Consider the following 26,248-nt stretch of genomic DNA (forward strand, 5'->3'; position numbering starts at 1 on the left):
AAAATATGCATGCCAGTTGCAGACTGTTCGATCCGCACAAAAACTTTTGCATCACTTGTGGGAAATTGGGTATGAAAAAGTGCCAGCTGATCAGAGTTAAGGGAAAAATTAAAAGAATAGTTAGTTTAAAATGTTTTTGCAGATATTCAAATTATAAGAATTCCATTTGACTGAGTGAATGAGCTATTCTTGCAGGTCAATACAAAGATGCCCATGAACTTAACGCTATTATTCAATGTAAAATTCCAAGTGAGGTAGTCAAATACAAATCCATCGACACTGTTGTGAAAGCAGATAAAGTGGTTAATTATCCAACAGCTATATTTGCCAGGGATGCCACCGCATGTATTGCAACTGAAATTTGGTGTACTAATTATCATGTTGTGAAATATAAACCAATCCAACCTTTGCAATGGCACATAGCTTGCAGTAAAAAAAAATTAACAAACAATATCATAGAAACAACAATCTTAACAGGACCTTTCACAGATGAATATATCTTCATTCCATGCATTCCTATGATTCCACCGGATACATCATTACACTTTAGGAAATTGCACTTTCCAATTTTATTGTCATTTGCAATAACCATCAACAAAGCACAGGGAACAATCTTTACAATTGTGGGCCTTACAGCTACACACTGACTGTTTTTTCACATGGCCAATTTATGTTACGTATTCAAGAGTCACCAAACCGGAAAATCTCTATATCAGCTAAGAAAATGGAACAACAAAAACTGTGTACCCATGCAAAATGGAAAATTAAACCTATAAGAAACATGCTTTTTCTCATTTTGGAACTTTTTCCATTGCACCAATGCGTGGCAGGGTACAGCTAGTATATATATATATATATATATTTCTGTGGAAATATTTATTCGTTTATATTTCCTGTTTTATATATACCAATCCTTATTTAAGAAGCTAGAGCATATAATGGCAGAAGTCTATATTTCAAATTCCATGATGTTGGTTATCTTACAAGTTATTTCTTTAATTCAGTTGACATTTACAATTCTTGACAGTATCTGTTTCGTAGCACAAAATCAGTCACTTAATTATTACATCAATCAATGAATCTATTACATTTATTGAATTTGGCATAATGTAAGCAAATAAGATAATTACAGCTTCTCTCCCAATTTTCAGATTTTTTAAAAATCATGTCGAAACGCATTTTATTTCTTTTTGATGGATTGATAGTTGCTACTTCTTCTGATGAATTAAGAGCAAAATAGATTCATTGATATAATTAAGTGAATGATTTTGTGCTACGAAACATTGTCAAGAATTGTAAATGTCAACTGAATTGAAGGAATAAATTGTAAAATGATCAACATCATGAAATTTGGAATATAGACTTTTGTCATTCATTCATTATATTCTTTTTCTTGGCAATTCAACTGATAATAGTATATATTGATTAGAAAAACGCTATTTAAAAAAAAAAAAAAACAATATTAAATTTATATTAATTTTTTAATTGCAACTTCAAGGTAAGTTTTTGTTCAATACGTGTATTTAAATTTAAAAAAATACTTTTTACTTATTTGAACTCTTATGTTTCCTAATAAATAGAAATTTTGATCAATGTAAATATATTTTGTTCACATTTCAAAAAAAATATGAAGGGAAATATTTTTTATTTTTTTTTTTTTTAGTGAAACTGCCTTTTATATGTAATTTCATTCTAAAATGGATAAGTATTGAAAATTTTACAAAAATTTAACCATTAGTTGATTTTTGCTAGATTTATTAAACACGAGTATGTTTTCAGGTTTGGAATGCTTACTACATGGGAACGTTATTTTAAAGTGCCAATAATGTAAACATGATTTTCGTCTCGCAATTTCATTATTTTGGGGCGGCGGTGTTGCTCACCCCCTCTCCGCCCCGCTAATGTAAACACAGAATTTTTGTCAAATGTTAATCAGTACTCTGCTCGATAAATTTTGGCACGTTACTTACGGAAAAACGGTTAATTAAACTGCAGAAGCACCCGTTAAGCTACACAAGTTCTATATATGATTAACCCCCCCCCCAAAAAAAAAAGAACAAAAAACATGAAGATGTTTTTTGTGAACTAGTAGTGAAAACTTACGGGTTTGTATTACTGTACACATAGATTCGAAAAAGTTGTCGAAAAACAAATATATAACAAATAAATGTTATCAAAGGCAAGATAAGTTACTTTTCTACCAAACTGGATATATTTTTTTGTGTTTTTATTCAATGTAACATATTTATTCAGCTCGATAAACATGCGGTGTTTACCGATGTATTGGAAAATTCAAAATGGCGCCCGACTCTCTCTCTTAAACACGGTAAGTTTGAGAAAAGGTGTTATAAATAATAAACTAAACAAAATACTATTAAAAAAACACCGAATATATGTCAACCTATGTCACGGTAATATATATTGAGCGAATCTCTAACAGTATTTTGTCTAGTTTATTATTTATAACACCTTTTCCTGAACTTACCGTGTTTAAGAGAGAGTCGGGCGCCATTTTGAATTTTCCAATACATCAGTAAACACTGCATGTTTTTCGAGCTGAATAAACATGTTACATTGAATAAAAACACGAAAGTTATATCCAGTTTGGTAGAAAAGTGACTTCTCTTGCCTTTGATAACATTTATTTGTTATATATTTGTTTGTTGACAACTTTTTCGAATCTATGTGTACAGTAATACAAACCCAAACTTACTAACAGCATTATTTTTACTATAAAATGAGGTAAAAAAAAATTTATTTATGAAAATATTTCTTGTAGTTTAAAATGTCCGCCATGTATACATGCGCCTTCTGAAATGTCACGTGACTACCGCTCATGCGTAGTGTAAATGAAGTCAGTCAAATGGCCTCTGTGCGCTGTGCGCATGCGCAATCAGCCGACTTACGCCATTATAGCTGATTTTATAAAGAAAATAATCTATTGAAAAAATATCAATATCTCCGAAACTATTAATTTGCGACGGGTATGGTTTTCAGATTCTTTTTTAGCACACCGAAATCTACAAGAAAAATATTTTTTTCTACTAATTTGAGATCACGCTTTCTCTAAAATTTTACCGAATTTTGTAATTAAAAAAAAAAAAAAAAAGTGTGTGGTGTAATTTGAACAGAACTCGTTTTTAACCTAAGTTTTGTTTAATTCGTTGAAGTAGGTTTAGTTCGGTTCACATTCTGTAGAAGCAGTTTCTTTTTTCCTGTTTAAAAGGGGAAAAAATAGTTCCTTGTCCTTAGAAACTTGCGTTATGTGCCCTTAGCCTCGTTCTCGACTTGTTTATAAAGATGGCGTTTTCACGTGTACGATGAATTTTATTTTATTTCGGTACTCATGCACTTATTGATCCGTGCTGAAATAATAAAGTTATTTTAAAAGCCATTCTTAACATGGGGAGAAGAGGGTGTTTTGTACCTATTCTGTACTTTAACCTTACAATTTGAATAAAAAATAAATAAAACTTTAATTAAACTTAAATACTATTTAAAAATAGCGCGGATCAGTAAGTGCATTAGCACCAAGAAATCGCCATGGAAATTTAACGTATGTCCCAAAATTAGCCATTTATGTTTATACTAATTTATATTTTAGTAAAGGTACCGTTATTATTCATAAATCCATTCTTAACATGGAAAGCGTGTATTTAACTATTATTAATTTTAGCACTCTCTGTATTCATAATAGTTAAAAACAAAAAGAAAAAAGTCCGACGCAACGTTTAACATTATAAACGTCGTCAATTGACCGATAATCTGCTAATTTCAAGGTTTTTACCTTTAAAATTAGCGGAGGGCACTTGGTTAATTTTTATTATGTGCCCTAGCGTATTATAAACACACCAACTTCCCCATGTTAAAAACAGCTTTCGATGTTGGGGGATGTTTATTCCGAAATCCGCTCTTAACATGGGGAAGTTGGGGTGTTTATAATACGTTGAGGCACGCCGTAAAAATTAACCGGGCACTTTTATAGAATCATACCAGTCTCCAATCGGATGGGTTAATGGGGGTTGAGAACGATTTAGACATTGACCCTAACTAGAACCCAATTTGGAGACGGGAGTGATTCTATAAAAACACAAGTAATTATTGGTCAGGCATACAAGTCTATAGGCGAAATTCAACTATGATTGTTTATGTGTGATCTAAACCAAAAAGAAAAAAATAAGGTGCTAGTGCAGAGAGTGATCCGCGCTATTTTTTTTTTTTAAATCGTATTTCCAAGTTTAATTAAAGTTTTATGATGTTTTTTTTATTCAATTGTAAGGTTTAAGTATAGAATAGGTACAAAACACCCTCCCCTCCCCATGTTAAGAATGGCTTTTTAAATAATAACGTTATTATTTACGTTCGGATCACTCTCTGCACTAGTACCAAAAATAATAAAAAGGTATTTTTCTGACCATGCGCGTGCCACTATTCTAGAAAATAAACAATATATATATATATATATATATATATATATATATATATATATATATATATATATATAAAATTGAACATTTAATTTTCAAATTGTATATGTAATATGCGTAAATTTAACACAAACAACACGCACATTTAATTGTTTTAGGACTTTTTTTTTTTTTTTTTAGATGGGGCGGGAATTGTGTGGTATTGTGTTACTTACCAGGAAGCACAATTTGGGCCAATTGTGAATGAAATATCGATATGTATATATCGAATAAGGTTCAGAAAGGTCCCTGGTGATCAATTTCATGATATCGGCCATCTGGAGCTCACATTCGTAAACACGGTACTCCAGCTGGCTCTCTCCATTATTATAATTGACTGCAACAGTGCCAGCATCATTGTCAGCACGTGCAGGTGGAAAGCAAGGCACCCCGGCCGAATTATCATCGTCATTGGTTTTAACATCAACATGGTTGTTCTCGTCGTCGTGATCGGTGGCGACGCGGAGTTCACTTGAACTAGCAGTGGCATTGTTACTAATGTTTGTGGCTGTGTCTGAAGGAGAAGTGGCAGGCGTGTTGTTGTCCCTAGCGGAGATATTGAGAGTGTCGATCTGTTGGCTTATACTATCAACTTGGTTGCCATGAGACTGGTGTGTCCGGGATGATTGGATTGACAAAGATGAGGGTTTGTCACCGTCTCCATCCCCGTCGGGACTATCACCACCACTGCTGCTGGCGGCACACGAACTCTGGTTGTTCGTTACATTTTTTGTGGAGCTAAAAGAAGCGTTCGAAGGAGTACAACGTTCATTTCTGTCAGATTCGAGTCCACTTGTAACAGCGCCGAGCAGATCGCTCGCGTCGGAAGACCCTGTCGTCAATACACGATGGTTTATTAGTCCGTTTTCGTCAGTTCTGTGTTTTAGTTTCCCATTTGGTAGCAGTGTGTTTTCCTTGATTCCGGCTCGTTCGATGATTTTGGTAGTGGCCAGGGCGACGTGATGATGATCTACACTAGTTGGTGACAAATCAGGGTGATCAGTGGGGTTCGTTCCATGTGCTGACTCCAGCCGGGACCCGTCTTCAGCACAGCCACAGCAGTCTAAACCAACACCACTGTTTTCCATCTCATGGGGAAGATGTCGAAGGCTACAAAACTAGTGAGAATTACGAGATCTAGCCAGATCCACTAATAAGAGTCGGGAGTCTAAAAACGAAGAATACAATCACAAGAAAATAAACCAATAATCGCAACTAAAAAGAAAAAAACAAAAGAGGGTAGAATTAGACAGGAAGATCGATGCACACCATAATGCTTTTTTTCTTCTTTTTTTTACCAGACACTAGTGGACATGCGTCATATTGACTCTTTAGATCACTCCGCAGTGTAAAAATTAATGGATTACAAAAATATTTTACAATTCTTTCTGATTGATATAGTTTAAACTCGCTTACTGTGAGGTCTAAGAGATTTGATGGAAGACTTTGGGAAGGTTAAAAGTCCTTGTCTGTTAGCTCACTATATTTTTGTGTGGATTTATTTCCGCTTTCTAATACCGCAGTAAATGGTTAGTTTAGCAGCAGCAGTAGCCGTCAAAGCTTGTCTCTCTCTCTCGTAAGTCGCGAATGAGAATTATTTCTTTACGCAATATTTTGCGTGTTTATTTTTATTTTTTTTTAAAACAATATTATATTCATGAATTATTATTTATATTCTTTCCAGAGTAAAAATCCAATGTCGTGTCATAATATTTGAAATGGACTCCCTTTCGATAAAACATGTGAGCAAAGCGGAAGTAATCAAACCAAGTATGGATGACCAACGAAGTAATAATTAATAATAATAATTCAACTGACACACAAACATTCGTAACAAAAATAAATAAATAAAAATAAAATACAATGATTAATCCATGTTTGTTTGTTTGCGTAACGTTCTTGAACCAGTGGAAAATTATTATCCCATAGATGTTTTAAATTCCGCAACTTGTTTTTTTTTTTTTTTTTTTTTTTTTATACTGTAGTGGTCATCCATATTTAAAAGCTAAATCAATTTCTAACAGAAAGATTTGTTGCTTTTTACAAGCGTCGGTGAGTCAGTTGTGTTCCCCCCCCCTTTTTTTTAATTATACCTATCGGTTTATTTCTTCGCATACTACAGAATATTCTCCATCTTTCCCAAGATTTGTCCTTCACTACTGACAGACTGATTGTTTTTGAAGTCCACAAACACGTCTCCACGCGAACTTTTCGGTCGTTTACTCCATTTTCTGCACTCTTCCACCATTCCTTTTGAACGTACTAAATCGGCAATCGCTTGGTTTGTGCTTTGGTAGATGTTTTCAGATTTGAAGTGAAAAATCTGATCACTTTGGTTTTTTTTCTTTTTTTGTTATGGTTATAAAGTCAATCCTTAGAATATTAATATCTCCCCCCCCCCACATGTTGCGAAAATAGGTTTTGTTTCCTTTTAACTTTTTTCTTAGTTAATGAAATATAACTTTTTAAAAAATTGGTATTTGAAATTCTCGGAAGTATTTATAGCCAAGTTTGTCAATATGAGGTATGACCTTTTTGGTGCGAATGCACTTATTAATCCGCACTATTTTTTTTAAAATCGTATTTCGGGTTAACCCCGTATTTCCAAGTTTAATTAAAGTTTTGGTACTAGTGCAGCTGCAGCTCAGCTGGAGCTGCACTAGTACCAAAACTTTAAGAGAGTGATTCGGACGTAAATAATATTGTTATTATTTAAAAAGCCATTCTTAACATGGGGAGGGTGTTTTGTACCTATTCTATACTTCAACCTTACAATTGAATAAAAAATATACCATAAAACTTTTAAACTTGGAAATACGATTTTAAAAAATAGCGCGGATCACTCTCTGCACGAGCACCAAAGTTTTATGTTTATTTATTTTTTTTATTCAATTGTAAAGTTAAAGTACAGAATAGGTACAAAACCCCTTCCCCTCCTCATGTTAAGACTGGCTTTTTAAATAATAACGTTATTATTTCAGCACGGATCAATAAGTGCACTACTAGTGCACTTATTGATCCGTTTGTTGTCTTTAATAAAAAGGTCGGTACTAGTGCACTGCACTGGCACTGCACTAGTACCGACCTTTTTATTAAAGACAACAAACCGAAAAAATGTTTAAAAACAAAGTATATAACCCATGTTATCAAAGGCAAGATAAATTACTCTTCTACCTAGATGGATACGTTTTTAGTGTTTTAACTTATTTTTAAGCGTTTATTCAGTTAGAAAAACAAGTGGAGCTTGTTATGCAAGAAAACTACTGGCTTACATTAGAAGACCGCATATTTGGAGTCTGGATAATCGTTTAAAAATAGAAAATTGGGTTTGTATTACTATACACATAGATTCGAAAAAGTTGTCAAAAAAACAACAAATGTTATCAAAGGCAAGATAAGTTACTTTTCTGCCTAACTGGATATATTTTTCGTGTTTTTTGTTCAATGTAACATGTTTATTCAGCTCGAAAAGCATACAGTGTTTACCGATGTATTGGAAAATTCAAAATGGCGTCCGACATTCTCTTTAACACGGTAAGTTCAGGAAAAGATGTTATAAATAATAAACTAGAAAAAATACTGTTAGAAATTCGCTCATTATATGTTACGGTGACATAAGTTGACATATATTCGGTGTTTTTTAAATAGTATTTTATCTAATTTATTATTTATAACACCTTTTCCCAAACTTACCATGTTAAAGAGAGTGTCGGGCGCCATTTTGAATTTTCCAATACCTCGGTAAACACTGCATGTTTTTCGAGCTGAATAAACATGTTACATTGAATAAAAACAAAATTAATCCAGTTTGGTAGAAAAGTAACTTATCTTGCCTTTGATAATATTTATTTGTTATATATATTTGTTTTTTGACAACTATGTGTACACTAGTAATACAAACCCTAATTTGAAAATTAAAATCATATAAGATAGCACGGTTCGTATTCGGCATAAGTATCTTAAATTCAAACCTCAATGATTTCTTAAAAAAATAAATAAATAAATAAAATAAAAAAAATAGTAGACGCCCCGGCATTCTATATTACAAGGTCAAAAATAAGGTTCTTTGTTGATATACGAGAAAGGGCGTAGTTTTGAAGTCTTTAAATTGACAATTAATATAATCATTTAAGGCTTGAAGTAAAGTTTAAAACGGTCAAATATTATGGTTCATTTGTGGAATGCCGAGGTAAATGCGCGCTAATGTTTTAATTAACACTTATATAATTCTCTTTATTATCTCCAGCAAGATGTTTTCAGTCGAAATGAAAGCTGGAAATACAATAGACTGGGCGCTTCTACACTATCAGAACGAAATTTTGTCGTCAATAAATGGAGTTTTCAGATAAAAAATAATGGTTGCTACTGATTTTTTTTTTTTTTGTCAATTCTAATAAATTAAAATGTTAGCTTCCAAATTATGCAGTTGAAATTACCTGAATATTACTGATTTATTAAAACAACAACTTTAATTCTGTTAGCAGGTGAAAAACCTTGTTTTTATGAAATAAATCTAAACGAAAGCATAAACAAGGGAAGTAACTCTAAATGTTTAATGTAACTGACTAACGCAAAACCAATAGCAAAATAAACATAACATATATACAGTGTTTACTGTTTCTGAGTTTGGTTTTCATTTAAGATTTTTTCATAATTGTTTAATATAAAAATAACTTCGTCTAAAAATTAAATAACGTAAAAATAACATATATACAAGTTTTTGCTTGGAGTTTTCAAAAAATTATCGGGAGGAAATTGCCTCCCTTTTGAACTCTCCTGTGTCTTACATAAGCAAATACGATCGTTTTCTTTAAATTCTATTTTCTTTAATAAATAATTTTCTACCTTATCGATTTTCGTAATTTTTTTTAATATAACCATCTTAAAAATACGATGAATACCTAGATACCATTGTTTTCATGTGAAATTTAGTTTTACGATTTCCGAAATTTCGTTCTGATAATGTAGAAGCACCAAAGACTATGCTTGTGCAGTTTATAGACGTGTTATTTTAATTTAATATATTTTTAGATAGAATTTTTAAATTAAATTGATTTTTTGATAATATTTTACGACCTGCCCCAGCGTAGTATAAACTCCCCAAACCACCCCCATATTAAGAACAGCTTTCGGAATAAACACCCCCACAACCTCCCCATGTTAAGAATGGCTTTCAAGGTGGGGGGGTTATTCCGAAAGCCTTTCTTAACATGGGGAGGTTGGGGTGTTTATAATACGTTGGGGCACGTAAAAATTTACCGATTTTTATTTATTTTACTGTATCTTTCATTTTGTAAAATGTTCGGTAAATGTACAGAATAGTTAGAAAAACCTTCCCACGCCGTATGTTAAGAACGGTTTTCTAAATACTAAGGCTAATATCTCAGCACGGTTTATAAACAACATGCATACCTAGAAAATGACACAACATACAAATCACCGCACAAGTAAAAACCATTCTCCAAAAACGAACAAGTTCTTGATGAGCCATTCCTCTTAAGTAATTCAATTTACCAAATTTCCATTACTACGGTATTGTCCTATTGACTACTGTACACTTTTTAACCTGTATCCTTGAGTGGCCTCTGGTCCTTGATAAGTGGTGACCTCTATGTAAAAAAAAAAAAAAAAAAAAAAATGACTGACAGAACAAGAGCATGTTACCCTCTTTGATTAAATCAACAGTTCTGTTTGAAATTTTGTGCAGATTCCAGAGTTTGAAAAGATACACCTAAAAAAGGTCAGAGGTTACATCGACCAAAACATTAGAATTAACACTCAAGATGAGAATGGTAATCTGAAGAATCCAAATATGGAGATTCTCAAGTTTTGCCACCAAATTCCAAACTTAGCTGAGATACGCAAACGGTAACATGATCGTTACTTTTTATCTGCGTTGTTACACTTCAAACCTCTTGGACTCGCATGCTGTCTGGTACCGCCGCAAAAGAACAAATAAAACATAAATAGGATATAAACAAAAATCCGGATTCAGCATTTTTTTTTTTCTTTTAGTGCAAATGAAATGCATTTATTCTTGGTTCCTCCAAAACAACGCTCTTCATTATATTTCTACACACACACATATGTGCTTTTCAAACGTCTCTGTCTCCCCTGCAGTTGGTGCCAGCTAGTACTTTCACACCCTTTCTCGTGACACAAGTTTGCGCACACTTGCTAATTTGCATACATGCTTTAATGGCTGCTGTTAATACCTTCACTAGCTATCTATCTTTTGCTGCTGCTGATTTTCTCACATGCACCCATATATGCTCTGTTACAAGACAATAAATTAACCAATACGAATACCCTTGCTCCTCGCATTTGACCAATGCCGAAATGAATACTGAGCAAATTAACAAAAATTCAGGCATTTTTTATTTTTTTTATTTTTGAACAAGAGCCAACAGAGTTGACACTAAGTTTTGTATTGAACCAAAAACAAATTAAAACATGTTCAAGTAGGTAGAAGATTAACTTATCTTGCCTTTTGTATCGTTTATTTCTTGTATATTTGGTTTTTGTTGGCTCTTGTTAAAAATGCTCAAAATTGGAGAAAGAGCACAGCTCATTATTGTCCCACCTTACTAGCCTCTATGTGTAATGTCTTAAACTAAATAAAAACGGCTGAAAGAATAATAAAAAATCTTACAAAGAAAGCTCATAAACCTAAATAATAAAAAAAATAAATAAATTAAATAGAAAAATAATAAAACAAAACAAAAGATTACTCTCTTCTGGACAATCAAGAAAAATACACAAGGTAGATTTCAAAAACTCAATCAATTAACCAATTTTTAGCTTGTTGAATCAGATTAATAGCAGCGGTTAAAACATTTTAAAACAGAATTAAATGAATTAAAACAAAAAAAAAATAGTAAAACAAATTAACTAAGAGGGCATTTTTGGGGACTATCAGATAAAACATGGAAGTTGTTCCAAAAGTAATTCCTCATTTTTTTTATTCTACCCAAATGGATAGGAAGAGATGCAAATTTCATTATGATGACTACACTTATGCATTCATAACCAGAAAGTTTCATCTTTCTGTTGCAGATATTGACAGTGTAAGATTAAGAAAGCAGACCCTTGTGCTAGAAGAGATGCATCATAAAATTCATAGCAATAGTGCATTGAGAATGGTGGTGACTATGTAGAAAAATTAATTCTGGAACAAAAACCGCTGCTTGTTTTAATGGTACCGCTTCAGTCATCATAACTCTTCAACTTTTTGAGTTAAGAAAGTGGGAGGCTTTACTTTTGGAACAAACATTTTATTTATATATTTATATATTTGAAAAACCGTTTCCAGAAAATAACAAGAATGTACTTTAAAAAAACATTACAGGAAAGTGGCAAAAAAAAAAAACAGAATTTTTCCAGAAAGTGACAAAAATTTACTTTGGAAAACAAACATTATCAGACATTTAGACAACAAACTTTTCCAATAAGTGACAACCATATACTTTCAAAAAAAAAAAAAAAAACGTTTGCAGAAAACCTTGATTCCAGTAAAGCAACTGGCCCTGACGGTATTCCAATTATAGTACTCAAGACTTCAACCAGAACTTGCGCCCATCCTTACAAAACTGTTTAAACGTTGTCTTAAGGAGAATTGCTTCCCATCACCCTGGAAAATCTCATCAGTATGCCCCATATTTAAGAATTCAGGTGATCGCTCATCTCCCTCACAGTACAGGCCAATAAGTCTGAACAGGGTGCATCATGAGTAAGTTGTTGGAATCTGTGTTAAATAATCAACCATCTTAGCAAAAATAACCTTCTTAGTGACACAAAATATGGTTTCCGTTCTGCTATACCTACAGCAGATGTGCTTACAGTTATATCTCATAGGATTAGCGAATCTCGACAGAGGCAACCTTTCTAAGGCAATTGCTCTTGACATATCAAAGGCCTTTGATAGAGTATGACATAAAGGTTTACTTCGCAAGATCTCCAGCTATGGTATAGCTGGAAATGTCTTCTCAATTATTAAATCATTTCTCTCTGATAGGTTCATAAGAGTAGTGGTCGATGGGCAGAAATCAGAAGTTCTTAGTATTAATGCTGGAGTCCCTCAGGGGTCCAACTCTCTTCCTGATCTATATTAATGATCTTCCAAATCACATCCTTACATCATTCGTAGATGACACTACTATCTATGGTAGCACATCTAAGACCGTAAACGACCAAGTTCTCTCTGATTCTCTCTCCTCTGATCTTGAGCAAGTGGTACAATGGGGAAAGAGGTGACTTGTTACTTTTAATGCATCTAAAACCAGCTTTTATCTTTACATCATCAACGCTCTGATCCCCATCTGGCATCAATTGAAATGGATGGTTCTCGTCTTGGGGAGGCTTTATGTTTTGACAAGCTTCTGGGCTTGACCTTTAATCCTGATCTTAAATGGAACACATGCATTAAATCTGTTGCCAAGGCCACTGGAAAAATGGTTGGATCCTTCTATCGATCCAGTAGATATCTCACTGCTGATACAATTCTCTATCTATATAAGAGCCAGGTACGTCCAAGGATGGAGTACTGTTGCCACATCTGGGCAGGAGCTGCTAGAAAGGACTTATCCTGACTTGATAGAGTTCAAAATAGACTTTGTAGCTTTGTGGGGGATGTCCTTTTCTCTTCCTGCAACCTCTTTCTCACAGAAAAGATGTTGCGCGTTTGTTTCTGTTTTATTGTTATTTTCATGGCAGGTACTCGGCTGAGCTCCATTCTATAGTTCCCCCTCACCAAACTTTCACAAAAAATACTCATCTAGCAGAAAACACTATCACTAGTTTCTCCCACTCTTTATCTGTGCCTAAACATAAGCGTAGATTCCATGAGCAAAGCTTATTTCTTAGAACTACACGCCTATAGAATTGTCTTCCGTTTTTCTGCTTTCCACTACTACAATATGGTTATCTTCAAGTCTAACGTAAACAAGTTTTTGATGAACTGTTCCATATAAGTTAACAAATTTACCAAATTTCCATTACTAACGATTACTATATTGTCCAATTTCTACTGTACACTCTTTAACACTTATCCTCAAGTGGCCTTTTGGCCTTGATAAGTGGTGTTGCCTATGTAAAAAAAAAAAAAAGAAAAAAAAGAAAGTGACAACAATTTTCCTTTGGAAAACCAACATTTCTGGAAAATTACTAAATTTTCCTTTGGAAAATGAACATTTCCAGAAAGTGACTAAATTTTCATTTGGAACGTCCGCATTTTCAAAAAGTGACTAAATTTTCCTTTGGAACGTCCACATTTTCAAAAAGTGATTAAATTTTCCTTTGGAACGTCCACATTTTCAAAAAGTGACTAAATTTTCCTTTGGAACATCCACATTTTCAAAAAATGACTAAATTTTCCTTTGGAACATCCACATTTTCAAAAATTGACTAAATTTTCCTTTAGAACGTCCACATTTTCAAAAATTGACTAAATTTTCCTTTAGAACGTCCACATTTTCAAAAAGTAACAAAAATTTACTTTGAAAATTCCGCAAAGTTACTATATTTTACTTGGAAAACTAATATTTCCAGAAAGTGACTATATTATATATTAAAAACCAAAGTTTTCCACTATTGTACAAGAATTTACTTTCAAAACCCAACTTTTCCAGAAAGTGACAATAATATACTTATGAATACTAACATTTCCAGAAATTGGCAATAATATATTTTGATGAACCAACATTTCCAGAAAGTGATGAGAATTTTCTTTGGAAAACTAAAATTTCTAAAGTTACTATATTTTACTTTGGAAACCAACATTTCCAGAAAGTGATGGAAAACTAAAATTTCTAAAGTTACTATATTTTACTTTGGAAACCAACATTTCCAGAAAGTGACTATATTATATATTAGAAACCAAAGTTTTCTACTATTGTACAAGAATTTACTTTTAAAACCAACTTTTCTAGAAAGTGACCATATTTTACTTTGAAAAACAATAAATAATAAAACGACGAAAGAAAGTATTGTTTTAAATAGGATCCCCCTATAAACTATTTTTAAGATAAAATACGTTTAAAAAAAAAAGAAAGTTTCTTAACCAATCATCTTTCGAAAATTTGGATACATTTGGTTTTTGTGAAATTTTAATTATACCTATAAGTTATGGTTTTTAGGGTACATAATATGGACACAACCTCCTATTTGAAAACTCAAATATTTCAAACATGCATTGAATTTGAATACGACAACAATTAAGCAATATCATTTAACCCTTTAATTTTTAAGTTAAGTCTTAAATTTGAGATATTTTCTAAATTATATGATAGATTTTGATAAAAATTGGAGTAAGGATTCTAAGGATAAGGTGACTGAAGTATTGGGGTTATTTGTAAATGTTATATGGCAGAGAATGCTGAGCCCTAACCCATCCATTTCTCACTCGACTGCAATGCAATGACAGATCCATGATTAATGATTACAATGTGAAATCTGCTTAAACCCAACACATTTGTTTGGAGGATTGGCTGAAAGCATTATATTTATCCAGCAAAAAGGTTATTTGAAGGATGACTTGATTAGGCTGGTACGATTATGTGAAGTGTTCATCTTCTAGTACAAACCACTAGAAGCATGGATACCTTAAATCCCAGGAAGATTGGCTGGTCAAGGAAACCTTGGAAGCAAGTGATCATAGCGGGTGATCTGGTGATCAGTTGACTAGCTGAATCTCAAGAACTGAAGAACAAGCTTATGTAATATGAGAAAAACGTTTGACCCCTGAGCAAGGGAAAAGTGACATTTAATGATTATAAGATGACTATATTCTCATCTTAGATGTTATGCTCATATCATGACTGATGTAACCTTCAACCTTCTCCAGGTGCCTTTTTTGAACTTGGAAATCTATACAGAATTTCAAACTGAACCCTTTATTTAATTCATGGGGGTAGATTGGTCCTATTCAATCAGCCATGACTAGGTAGAAGTGTTAAGTGATTTTTTTTTTTAATTAGTTTTGTTTCTAGTTGAACTTTCAACCTCCAGAAATTTGTCACTTGTAACTGATTGCCACTCAATGTTTTTATCCATTGTACCAAGTGGGCAATTCTAGTGGTGAATTCTGGGAGCTTTAAACTTGATTCTGTTTTAGATGTATAGATGAGAATAATAGTCCAGATGATCTGAATTATCAATCCTCATCTCAAAAATTCCAAAATATAAAAGAAGCAATGAAGAAAGTATGGCACCAGTTTTGATGACACAGACACTACTACTACTATTAGTACCACCAGTAGTAGCAGTAAACATAGTAGTAGTAATAATAATATCACTACCAGCATTGTTATGTTATTTTAAAAAAAAATCTGTTTAACATTTTTCAGCTTCAACAAATTTGGGCACACGAATTTGTAAAATCACCTGGCTATGTGTGCAGCACCAAATCAAGCTGAACGGCAAAAATGTTGGTCGACCCGTGATGTATTCTGGAAATGTCTCGATGAAAATGAAAAAGAACCCTCAAAATGTCATGAAGAACGGAAACTATTTGAAGACAGTTGCAAAAAAACTTGGGTGAGTCCATTTTGACGAATATGACTTGGCAGTAACATGATTTCCAAAGTTGATAGGATTAGTCAGATGCAATAGGTTATTAGGTAGGATTGATGGATGACCTTGAGAAAAAGGATCAGCTTAAGCCCTCTCTTCCATGAGAAATAAATTCCAGTTGCATGAGATGCTGAGATTGACAGGAGACATTTTTTTTTTATATTGAAATAAGTGTTTTATATGGTAGGGAAATACAGTTATTGTTTTTTATCATGTAGCATAGGAAAGGTCTGAGGTTTGATTTCAGTTACTGCAGAAATTGGTTTCATCCAGCCCCCCCTGCGGGGGCTGGGCATGAATCTCAGTGTGGTATCTGTTCTGGCAGATACTGCAATCAAAGACCATATGTGGGGGCTCTTGAGCAATTAGTTATTGGTCACTGTAGGGGAAAACCTTCATACCAATTGTCACTATCCAGTTCCCTCTCGGGGGAACTGGTCCCCCTCCCCTTCAATCTCCACATTAAAAAACGGCCTTGTGCCTAATTTGCTAAGTGCAGAAGCAAACCAGTTACTGCAGCAATGGACACTTATAGATCAAACAAGATGTGTGTACTTCACAAAAAAATAGCACAAGATGAAGGCAATACATTTTAAAGTGTATGCTATAGCTCTCTATTTGGAGTGGGTTAGCTTCCATACTTGTATTAATACATGTTTTTATTAATAACTAGCGGGAAAACTCAACATTGCCTGAGATTGAATAAGCATCATTACTATATACTTTTTTCATCATAACACCATAATGTTTTGTTTTTACTGCCCTCTCTTCCTCGTGTTTTGTCTCCCACCCCACCCCCAACGTAGTTAGAAGTAGCTTAAATGTTAAAAAAAACCTCCAAGAATTGGTATTTTATACATATGGTATAAATTTCATTAAATCAGATGTATGTCTTTGATGTCTTAAGGAGGGTTCTGTCACCATCAAAGTGAGCCACATAGATAGTTAACACATAGATAGTTAACACATAGATAGTTAACACATAGATAGTTAACACATAGATAGTTAACACATAGATAGTTAACACATAGATAGTTAACACATAGATAATTAACACATAGATAGTAATGTAGAAATCTAAAACCACTTTATTGTCTCCTCCAGAAAATGATATACATATGATTTACATTTCATAAAAATAGGATATATTTGAAGTTTCATGCAATTTATACCATCATAGCTGCTCCCTTAGGAGTGCACTTTAATGTAATGTGCTCTGATGAACTCCTTGCACTTGTACCTCCTCAATGTACATATCCTTGACAAATCCGTCTAGTAGTAAAATCTCACCTCTTCACTGTAGAGGTGCTGTTGGATTATGGTTGGGCAATACTGGGTTTTGTGAATAGCAAACGTAAACAGAAAACCGGTTTGGACGTCCCAGATATTGATCGGGGTCTGACGTCAACGGAACAATGAAAATTCAGTCAAGATAAACAAGCAGAGACCATGGATGAGAGACGCCGACCAAAGTGTGTTAATATATTCCTTCGTCCTCATCCCCCATCACGCCAGACATACTTACATTCTCCATCTCCATGACCAACAAAGATTGTCATAATAAACTTGTTCTATAAACAAAGAAATTTGTATTTGTTATTAAACCACAGCAGATATTTCGGCCCTGTCGGTGGGGCATTAGAATACACCGACTGCCTCCCTGTAGAGAGTAAAAGTCCCTCAATGGGGGTCCTGGATATGACCTTAAACTATATTCAGTGGTGAGGCCCCAGCTTGCGGGCTTTGGGGAGTGTGGAGCCACCCTTTAATTACCATTGCTCCCAGGTCCATTCTGACCCGGAGTGGTAGTACCTGTTAGGGTTCCAACTATGGGTTAAATAGAAACCGACTTGAAAACAACAAATATATTCTATTAAAATTTTTTTCTTCAAAATCTTTGGATTCGGCATTAAATAACCCGAAAAGGGTTGATATGCCGTAAAACAAAAACAACCAACCAACCAACAGCAGATATTTCAGCAAACGTGGTCACTAAGGTGCAGAGAAACTGATAGACAAGCGAGCGTGTACATTCGTAGGTATTTGAAAAACATGCTGAGCAGAATTTATACATACATGTCCTGTGCTCGCTCGTAATGTAACAGTCTCTAGATGCAGGAAAGCCTTTTACTCTAATAGTTTCTCCCTTTAGACTGCTAGACTTGGGAACTCCCTCTCTGTTTCCTGCTTCCCTGATTATACTAACATGCAGAAGTTTAAATGTAATGTGAACAGACATCTTGCTCATCTCCTTGCATAATTCCTTGTAGACATGGTACTAAATAGTAGCCCCTTACGTTGTTTGGAATGAATAAGAGTTTAAAAATAAAAAAAATTTGAAAAAACTTCCATTGTCTTTCCTAATTAATTGTATATAAGAATGTATTTTTAGATTTTATATAGATTCTTAGACCTTTCTATAGGGAATAGAAAACCCAAATTAAAAGACTCAAACTGTTAAAATAGAAATCTTTTTACAAATTACAATTTTTCAAAAATTATTTCTTGTAGATTTGTACTAATTAATGAATAACATTAAATTTGAAGCAAAGATAACTTTTTTACTTTTTTTTTTTATTTTTTACAAACTTGAAACTTTTAACTTAAACCAAATTACGTTCATAGTTATAGCAACGATTATCTCCCTTTAGTCAGTTATAGTATAACCCCGGGACACGTTTTTGTTTCAGGTTACGATGTGGAATACAATGTTTTTCCGGTCTCGGGTTACGGTATTTTCCCTGCCTTATGGTGTTATTTATAATGTTATTTGATTATATACATGTGCATTATATACTGTACTGTATTTTGTTATTAATCTTTAATATGTGCTGTATAAAATTTTGCTTAGGCCCCACCGTACGTCGATTTCACCTTACAATCCCAACCCACAGAAGAGACCAAATGCTGTATCCCAGGGTTCTCCTGTATTTTGTTTTTACAATGAAGTTCCCTTCCATTTTGCAAGCATAACAAAATATCTCTTTTCTTAATAAAATTTTGTATACATATGTGTGTAGCTTGTCTGTACATATCTTAGACATTATTTGTTCTATTTACTATTAATCAATTATTTATTGAAATGAAAATTCAATTCAGAAAGTTAAGTCTACCAGAATTCATTTCTGTTTCTTCATAAACAACTATTTTAATCTTTTATTAATCGCTGGAAAAAAAAAAAGAAAGAAAAAAAAAGATGAATTATTTCATGACTCTTCCAAATTTGAAAGAATTTTCAACATTTAAACTATTGAAAAAAAAAAAGTCATTTCTGATAATCATTATTACTTTCCTTGGTTAGGCGTCTGGTATTTTCTGGCAGCCTGCAATCCCAGTCTCCAAGCTTAGTGTTCTTTAGGATTGTTTCAGTTCAAATTCAACTGTCTAAGATCATCTGATCTTTCACCTCACAGTCTCTGCATTTTTTATCCAAGAGTCACTCCTCTCAATGTGGTCAGACTAACGTACCCAACTGATCCCCAGAAGCTCATCCAGCTTTGGTATATTTGCATCCCTCTGTCTGCTCTACAAGTATTTTAGTGGTGAATGCTCCAATGAACTAAAAGCACTTGTACCCCCGACAAACCCGACAAGCAGCAAAATCTCACCCCTACATAGTAGAAACGCCTAGATGTAAGAAAGCCTTCTATTCCAATAGTTTCTTCCCCAAAACTGCTAGATTTTGGAACTCCCTTCTGGGATTGTGCTTTTCCAACTGTACTGACCTGCAGAAGTTCAAGTGTAATGTGAACAGACATCTTGCTCCTCAACTCCTTACTGCAACTTATGTCACTGATAGTAGCCCCCTACATCAAAGTGGCAACTGTGCTTTGTTTGGGGTGAAAATAGAATTTAAAAAAATACATATATTTAGTCTCATCGGCAAGGTATCAGAGTTGATATTCCAAGTCTGACCGGACTTGACATTGTATATCTATCTGATCATTGTTGTTATACTGAAAATAGGCAAGCGAGAAGAAAGTAGAGACCCAGTACTTGCCTCCATACAGCATCATGGTTCTATATGTATAAGAAGGTTGTTAGCAATGTAAAATTCTGGGGTATTGAAATGACGTGATGTATGAATAAAAAAATCAATGAATGAGGGTCTTGTTGAGTTTTTTATAAATCTTTGTATATTAGTTTGTATTTCAAAATTATTCATATATATAAATTAGTAAACACGAAGTTACTGTTTAATATAACTGGGAGAGTAAATGTCTTTGACATTTTGGGAATTTTTAAAAAGAAAACAAATTAAAAGAATGTTATAAAAAAATAAATTATAAAAAAAAAAGGTGGGGGAAGATGCCGGAAGTTCATATTTACTAATATCTAATTTATATATGTGATTGATTTTTTAAAAATAAATCGATGTATCAAAAATCAAGAAAACATTCATTTGTTTGTTTTTGTTCATACATCACATCACTTCAACACCCCGCAATGCTTCAAGAAAACTACTTTTCCCTTGATATATTTACTAGCCTGGGTGCCCAGTGTTGCCTGGGTGTTTGTAGGTGTGTGTTGAGCAAGCAAAAAAAAAATTTGTAGTAGGCAAGCAGGCTCAAACCCGTGATGCGAAGGCGGAAAAAAAAGTGGAGGTGTATGTAAGGGTGTTGGTTGAGCAAAAAAAAAAAAGGGGGGGGGGAATTGCGAGTGCAAAAAGAAGAAAAAAAAAGTGGTAGTAGGCAGGCAAGCTTGAACACATACCGCGAAGGATGAAAAGAAAGTGAAAAAAAAAATGTGACGCATTAGCTGTTGTGCCCATCGCCAAACCGAAAGTGACGTAGGTTTAAATAAGGGCTAGACAATCGAAAAGAGGCAATGACCTCCCTGTAGAAAAGTGCCCAGTTGAGGATGAAGGAATTAACGTTTTTGGCCAATTTTTCAATGTCTGTCATCTGAAGGGTCGAGCTCAAAATGATACCGATCTCATGAAAATCCATCGCCTCTGTCGAAAGTTTTTGCGAGACATACATACATTCATGCATACATTTAAACAGACAGATGAGATTTCTATTATAGATAAAAGTAAGAATGTGTGTGTGAGAACACTTCTCAACCTATATGCTCACAAATTTTGGATCGACAGACTTGAAATTTGGAATATAGGGTATTCAGACATGTGGAAAACTTTTTAATTGGTTTTCAGCCAGAAAAACGTGCTGCTAAATCGTCAAAATTGAAAAATTGGTATGTGAGGGGTCATCAGATTTTTATCTGTTTGTCAACTGTTTCACGAATGCGCATGTGTGAATCATTCAAATGACAGATTACTTATGTTAAGAATAAGTAGGTTTGAAAACACTTTTGAAAGATTGTGTCAAGCTGGCCTTATGGTTATCGTACTTGACTCACTGTTTTTCAATTTTGGTTTCGATCTCAGCTCTAGTATTCTTTTTTTACTTACAAGAAGTGAACTGTTTAGAAAAACGATATACATGTGCATGTTTCAATTTCTCTTTTTTTTTTTTTAAAGAATTTAATGTTAGATTTAATACCTACGGTATTTATGTTTATAATAAATCAGAATTCTGTATTAATTAATTTATAAAATTAATGCGTATTTATGACCGGGCAATGCCAGGCATCCTGCTAATATATGGCGACTGCATACCTTTCTGACTTAATAAATAAAAAAAAAAAAAGAAAATTAGGGAGTTCTACGTGCAATACCAGCTAGTGCAACCTTGATAACACAACACGAACATAGATTTTGTACTTTTGCTTCTGAGGAAAAAAAAAAAAGACCAACAAAACTTAAGAACTCTTACTCTGATAAGGAATTTTTATTAAATCTAAAATTAATTAGAAAAATAATTATTTTTTTGTATCTAGAAGCATGTTCTAAAACAGTTCATCTGTTTATTCTATGTATGTGTACAGATGGCATATACAGGATGACAACCAAACAAAATAACATCTTGTCTGTAATATATATATATATATATATATATATATATATATATATAGTTTCGTGGTTCAATTTTAAATTCTGAAAAAACAACATATAGAGACATATATTCGATTTAAGAATTTATTGCTTGACAAAGGAATATATAGAAGGCGTATTTATGACTGGGCAATGCTAGGCATCCTGCTAATATATGGTGACCGCATACCTTTCCGACTTAATAAATAGGCTTCAAGTAATATCTATCAGGATTTTTCATCTGCATTTCTATCAGTATCTTATCTCGCTTATGTTTGTTTTATATAAGAGGAAAGGGAAATAAATAAAGAAGTGATGAGAAGAATGGAATGATGTACATAATTGAGAGAGTGGAGCGGAAGACAAGGAAGTCTGTTATGACATCACAGAATAGTTTAATGTATATTTGGAAGTTTCCAAAGATTTTCATAATTATTTAATATATAGGTGTCATTCCAAAAAGTAAAGCCTCCTATTTTTTCTTAACTCGAAAAGTTGAAGAGGTACAAAGTCATGGGTGGTATCATTAATCGAGTGACCTTTTGTGCTCCAGAATTTATCTTTCTACCTAGTAAGCACTATTCTCAGTGCACTTTTGCCAAAAATTCAATGACGTATCTCTACTTCTGATGCATGTTCATGACTGATTGCTTTCTTAGCGCCTCACACTGTCAATACCTGCAATAGAGGAATAAAGCTTTCAAGTGATGAATGTATAATTTCAGTCATCATAACAATGCAATTTGTAATCACCTCTTATCCATTCGGGCGGAATAAAAAAAATGATATGAGGGATGTGTAATGTGAATCTTAGACTTAGCTTTGATGATCTCATACATTTTTTTTTTTTTTACAAAGGGGTCACCACTTATCAAGGCCCGGAGGCCACTCGAGGATAAGGGTTATTGAGTGTACAGTAGTCAGTGGGATATTTTCTTAGTAAGAGGGATAAAGGCTTGGCCTAAGTTACTAAGAGCTACCGAACACATACCAGCATGTAAAAAAAGATGTTGAATTGTATATGGCATGTTTGTGTTTAAAGAAAATGTCTTTTTATTTATTTTTTTTTTTTCAATTTCATCTTTTGATTATTATTTTGCTTTTTTGTTTTCACTTATGACCAAACTATTGACTTTTTTTTTTTTTTTTTTTTTTTAGGTGAAATATTTTGATCGAAGACGAGAATATCTAAAATTTAAAGAAAGGCTTGAAAAGGGCGAGGTTGATCCAGTTGACCAAGTAAAAATGTGATAAGGATTTTATATTTAGGAGGAAAATTTTTTTTTTTTTTTTTTTTTAAATAACTGAACACTGTTGTATAAACTTTTTGATGTTTATCTTTATTAATTTTTTTAAAATAAAAACTGCTTATACATTGTTTATTTCTTTAAAAAAGTCATTATCTGTCCTTTTTTACAACAGCAAAAGTTGACACTAGCTTTTTTTAATGTAGTGGTGGGTGCAAAAAATAAAAACTGGGAATTCTCCTTAGCATTCTCTAATAAATGAAACTGACTTAATGGCATATGTAGCGTCTACCCCGGAACTAATTTTGACAGTGACATTGAACATTCACCGTTTCCGGAGAGCTAGAAAAAAAGACAAAAAAAAGCCGTGGCGCTAAATTCGAGGAGTGTCTCGCTCTCTTTTTGCTTGCGTGCCACGCTCTGTCGCTCGTGCGTGACACACCCTGTGCCGGTTCCAATGGTGAAACCACACAAAAAAAAGAAAAACATTCTTATCTATTCACTCCGCTCCTTACCCGAACGGCTTTTCTAAAGAAAATTAATTTATCGTTTCTTTCCAACTTAACGCCAAAAACATTTGACCAGTCGGGAAGGATTTCTTCTTCTTTTTTTTCGGACTCAAAATAAACACGAGTGTGATACACCAGGGCAAATAAATTTACACCTCTTATAACAAGCCGAGTGATTCTTTGTTTTTAATTAATTTTTCTAAATATTTGTTTTCTTATTAATTTTTTGGAAAAATTAATTTTAAGTGAGCTGTTTGTTGTTTTGCCCAGCGAGCACCTCGCTTCAGCATACAATAAATTGGTCACATGGAGAGGCAAAATTTACACAAAACACTTTATTTGACATTAAAAAAAAATAAATTTTTTAAAAACATTTTTCTTTACATGTATTTGAAGCAGGTGATCATACGATTTCTCACTTTTTTAAACAGACATTTGTATTGTTGCATTCTGAAAGATCTTTCAAGCTGTTTTGATTGTTTTTGAGCATCATTCACAATCATTATTGTTAGCATTCATTTTTCCGATATCCTATTAAGAATTCTTTTAATAAGGATATCAGGTACTTATGGGAGGGACCACATGAAGGTTGCCAGCATTCCTAAGTGAAAGTGTTTCTGTGGAAAGAACTGGGTTATTATTAGTCCGTATCATTAACCATTCAGCCTTCGTCACCTTTCAGCTGCTGTGGTTGTGCAGTTTAAGGAAAAACAAAACAGTGTTGCATCATATGGTCCTCCTCTCCACATTCACAGATGGTTGGGTTGGTTTTGTCTTGTTTTAATTGGAGAGAGAGCATTTTTTTTTTTTTTATGATAAGAAAATGGCGTGATTAGATTTTTCTTTTTCTCTCTCCTATGCCTACACGTGGTCATTTGGCCTTTCAAATCTCCTCAGTATGCACTCTGTTGGCTGATTTAAAGGTCACTCTTACATTGCTTAATTTCTCCTTTTGCACATGCATCAGGCACAAGATAGCTGAACCTGAGCTCTCCCCTTGCATTTCATAATTTACAACATAAATGTCATGTGTTTGTTTCTGTATCAGGGGATGCGATTAGAAACAAAGCTCTATACGAAGATAACACACACCGGCAAACACCTTTTTATAAATATTTTGTTTCCTTTGTACGAACACACGCCTGGCTACAACCATTGTCAACAATTTCCTCCCACTGTTTGTGCTTAAATTTAAATGCAAATTCCATGAACAAAGTTACTTTCCTAGAACTGTCTGCATATGGAATTCTAGCTGACTACAACATCTTCAAGTCTAATGTAAATAAGTTCTTACTGAGCCATCCCTTTAAATAATCAAATTCTATCCAATATCCACCAATGCACTCTTCTCGCTGACCACCTTACATTCATTAATCCTTATCCTCAAGTGGCCTTCAGGCCTTGATAAATGGAGAATCCCTTGCAAAAAAAAAAAAATCAAATATGTAAAATCAGATTTTTTTCCCTATTTTATTAACTCTAATAACTTTCTTAACATCAATCTGTTTCATGAGACTTATATACTATTGATTTAAGTTTGCAAACTTTTAATGTCTATCCATCCATATATAACATCATCACATTGACACTCTGGTTCTCATTAGATCACAAAAGTTAAGCAACTTGAGCCTGGTCAATACCAGATGGGTAACCATTTTGTAATACCAGATGCTGTATATGGACACCTCCCTGCAAGAACTGCAAAAACCTGACGTCATCTCCCCTGACTGGGGTATACATGCGACTGTTTGTGAATTTGATATTCCCATGAAACTTCTTCCTTTTGAAGGAAGCCGGTACAACCTTCTTAAGGTGAATGCCTCTTTGCTTTACACACACAACTTGCATTTAAAAAATTTTATATGGAATTCAATGATGGTATTAATTTTGCATTAAGAGGTTAGACACTGTTTTACTTTATTTTAAATGGAAAATTATAGAAATTAGAAAGAAAAAAGAATAAAAACAGTAATATTGGGGTTTAGAGCTGTGCATAGGATTACATAGGGATCTTTGATTATTCCCAGACAATGATGGGTGTGCCTGCTAGTTAGTGATATTTACCGACTATAATATAGAGGATTTTATAGCTGCACTCAAAGACTTTATCTTTTTTTCCCCATTAATACAAATTTGCAATTTTCATTGTACATTCCAATCAAATATTTATTCATCAAAATTTTTGTAATTATTTTTATTCTAATCTTTGAAGGGAATGCATTTAGCATGATGTTGTATGTGCGTTCGCCCAGACATTACATCTTTCCAAACATAATTTAAAAATAGAAGTTTTATTTAACTTGTGCGGTTTTAGAATAACATTTAATTTTTTTTTTTCAATTTAAAACTAGCCAAAATAATTTATTTATTTTATTGTATTTTCTTTTACAAAATATAATACTTGTAACTTTTCTAATTCGAAAAATTAAACGCTAAAAAAAAAAATTACACATTTTTCATCCTATCTCAGTGCTACCAACAATCTCATGACTATTTTGAGGGATTTAATACAGAATTGTTGTG

General features: G+C 33.4%; 2 protein-coding genes across 8 annotated transcripts in view; one reads left to right on the forward strand and one right to left on the reverse strand.

The window, feature by feature from the left end:
• The window catches only part of LOC145293964 (uncharacterized), a 77,418-nt gene extending 71,501 nt beyond the window's left edge, over positions 1 to 5,917 (reverse strand). The window contains exon 1 of the mRNA XM_080140839.1: positions 4,643 to 5,917. Coding sequence (XP_079996965.1) covers positions 4,643 to 5,554 — 912 coding nt within the window. The 5' untranslated portion in view covers positions 5,555 to 5,917. The remainder of the gene's footprint in view (positions 1 to 4,642) is intronic.
• LOC145293969 (cytochrome c oxidase assembly factor 6 homolog) lies at positions 2,886 to 23,347 on the forward strand. Of its 7 annotated transcripts, none has more exons than XM_080140850.1 (3): positions 2,886 to 2,984; positions 15,809 to 15,998; positions 23,128 to 23,347. In XM_080140850.1, exons 2-3 carry the CDS (start codon positions 15,852 to 15,854, stop codon positions 23,218 to 23,220), a joined length of 240 nt encoding a protein of 79 aa, XP_079996976.1. In that variant the 5' UTR covers positions 2,886 to 2,984; positions 15,809 to 15,851; the 3' UTR covers positions 23,221 to 23,347. The 7 variants fall into 7 exon arrangements, with proteins under 7 accessions (XP_079996976.1, XP_079996974.1, XP_079996971.1 ...); XM_080140848.1 differs by lacking the exon at positions 2,886 to 2,984 and adding an exon at positions 5,911 to 6,042; XM_080140845.1 differs by lacking the exon at positions 2,886 to 2,984 and adding an exon at positions 6,381 to 6,518.
• The last annotated feature ends 2,901 nt before the right edge of the window (positions 23,348 to 26,248 follow it).

Source organism: Euprymna scolopes, chromosome 15, assembly GCF_053919585.1.
Source record: "Euprymna scolopes isolate OS-2025 chromosome 15, ASM5391958v1, whole genome shotgun sequence".
Lineage (NCBI taxonomy): Eukaryota > Metazoa > Mollusca > Cephalopoda > Sepiida > Sepiolidae > Euprymna > Euprymna scolopes.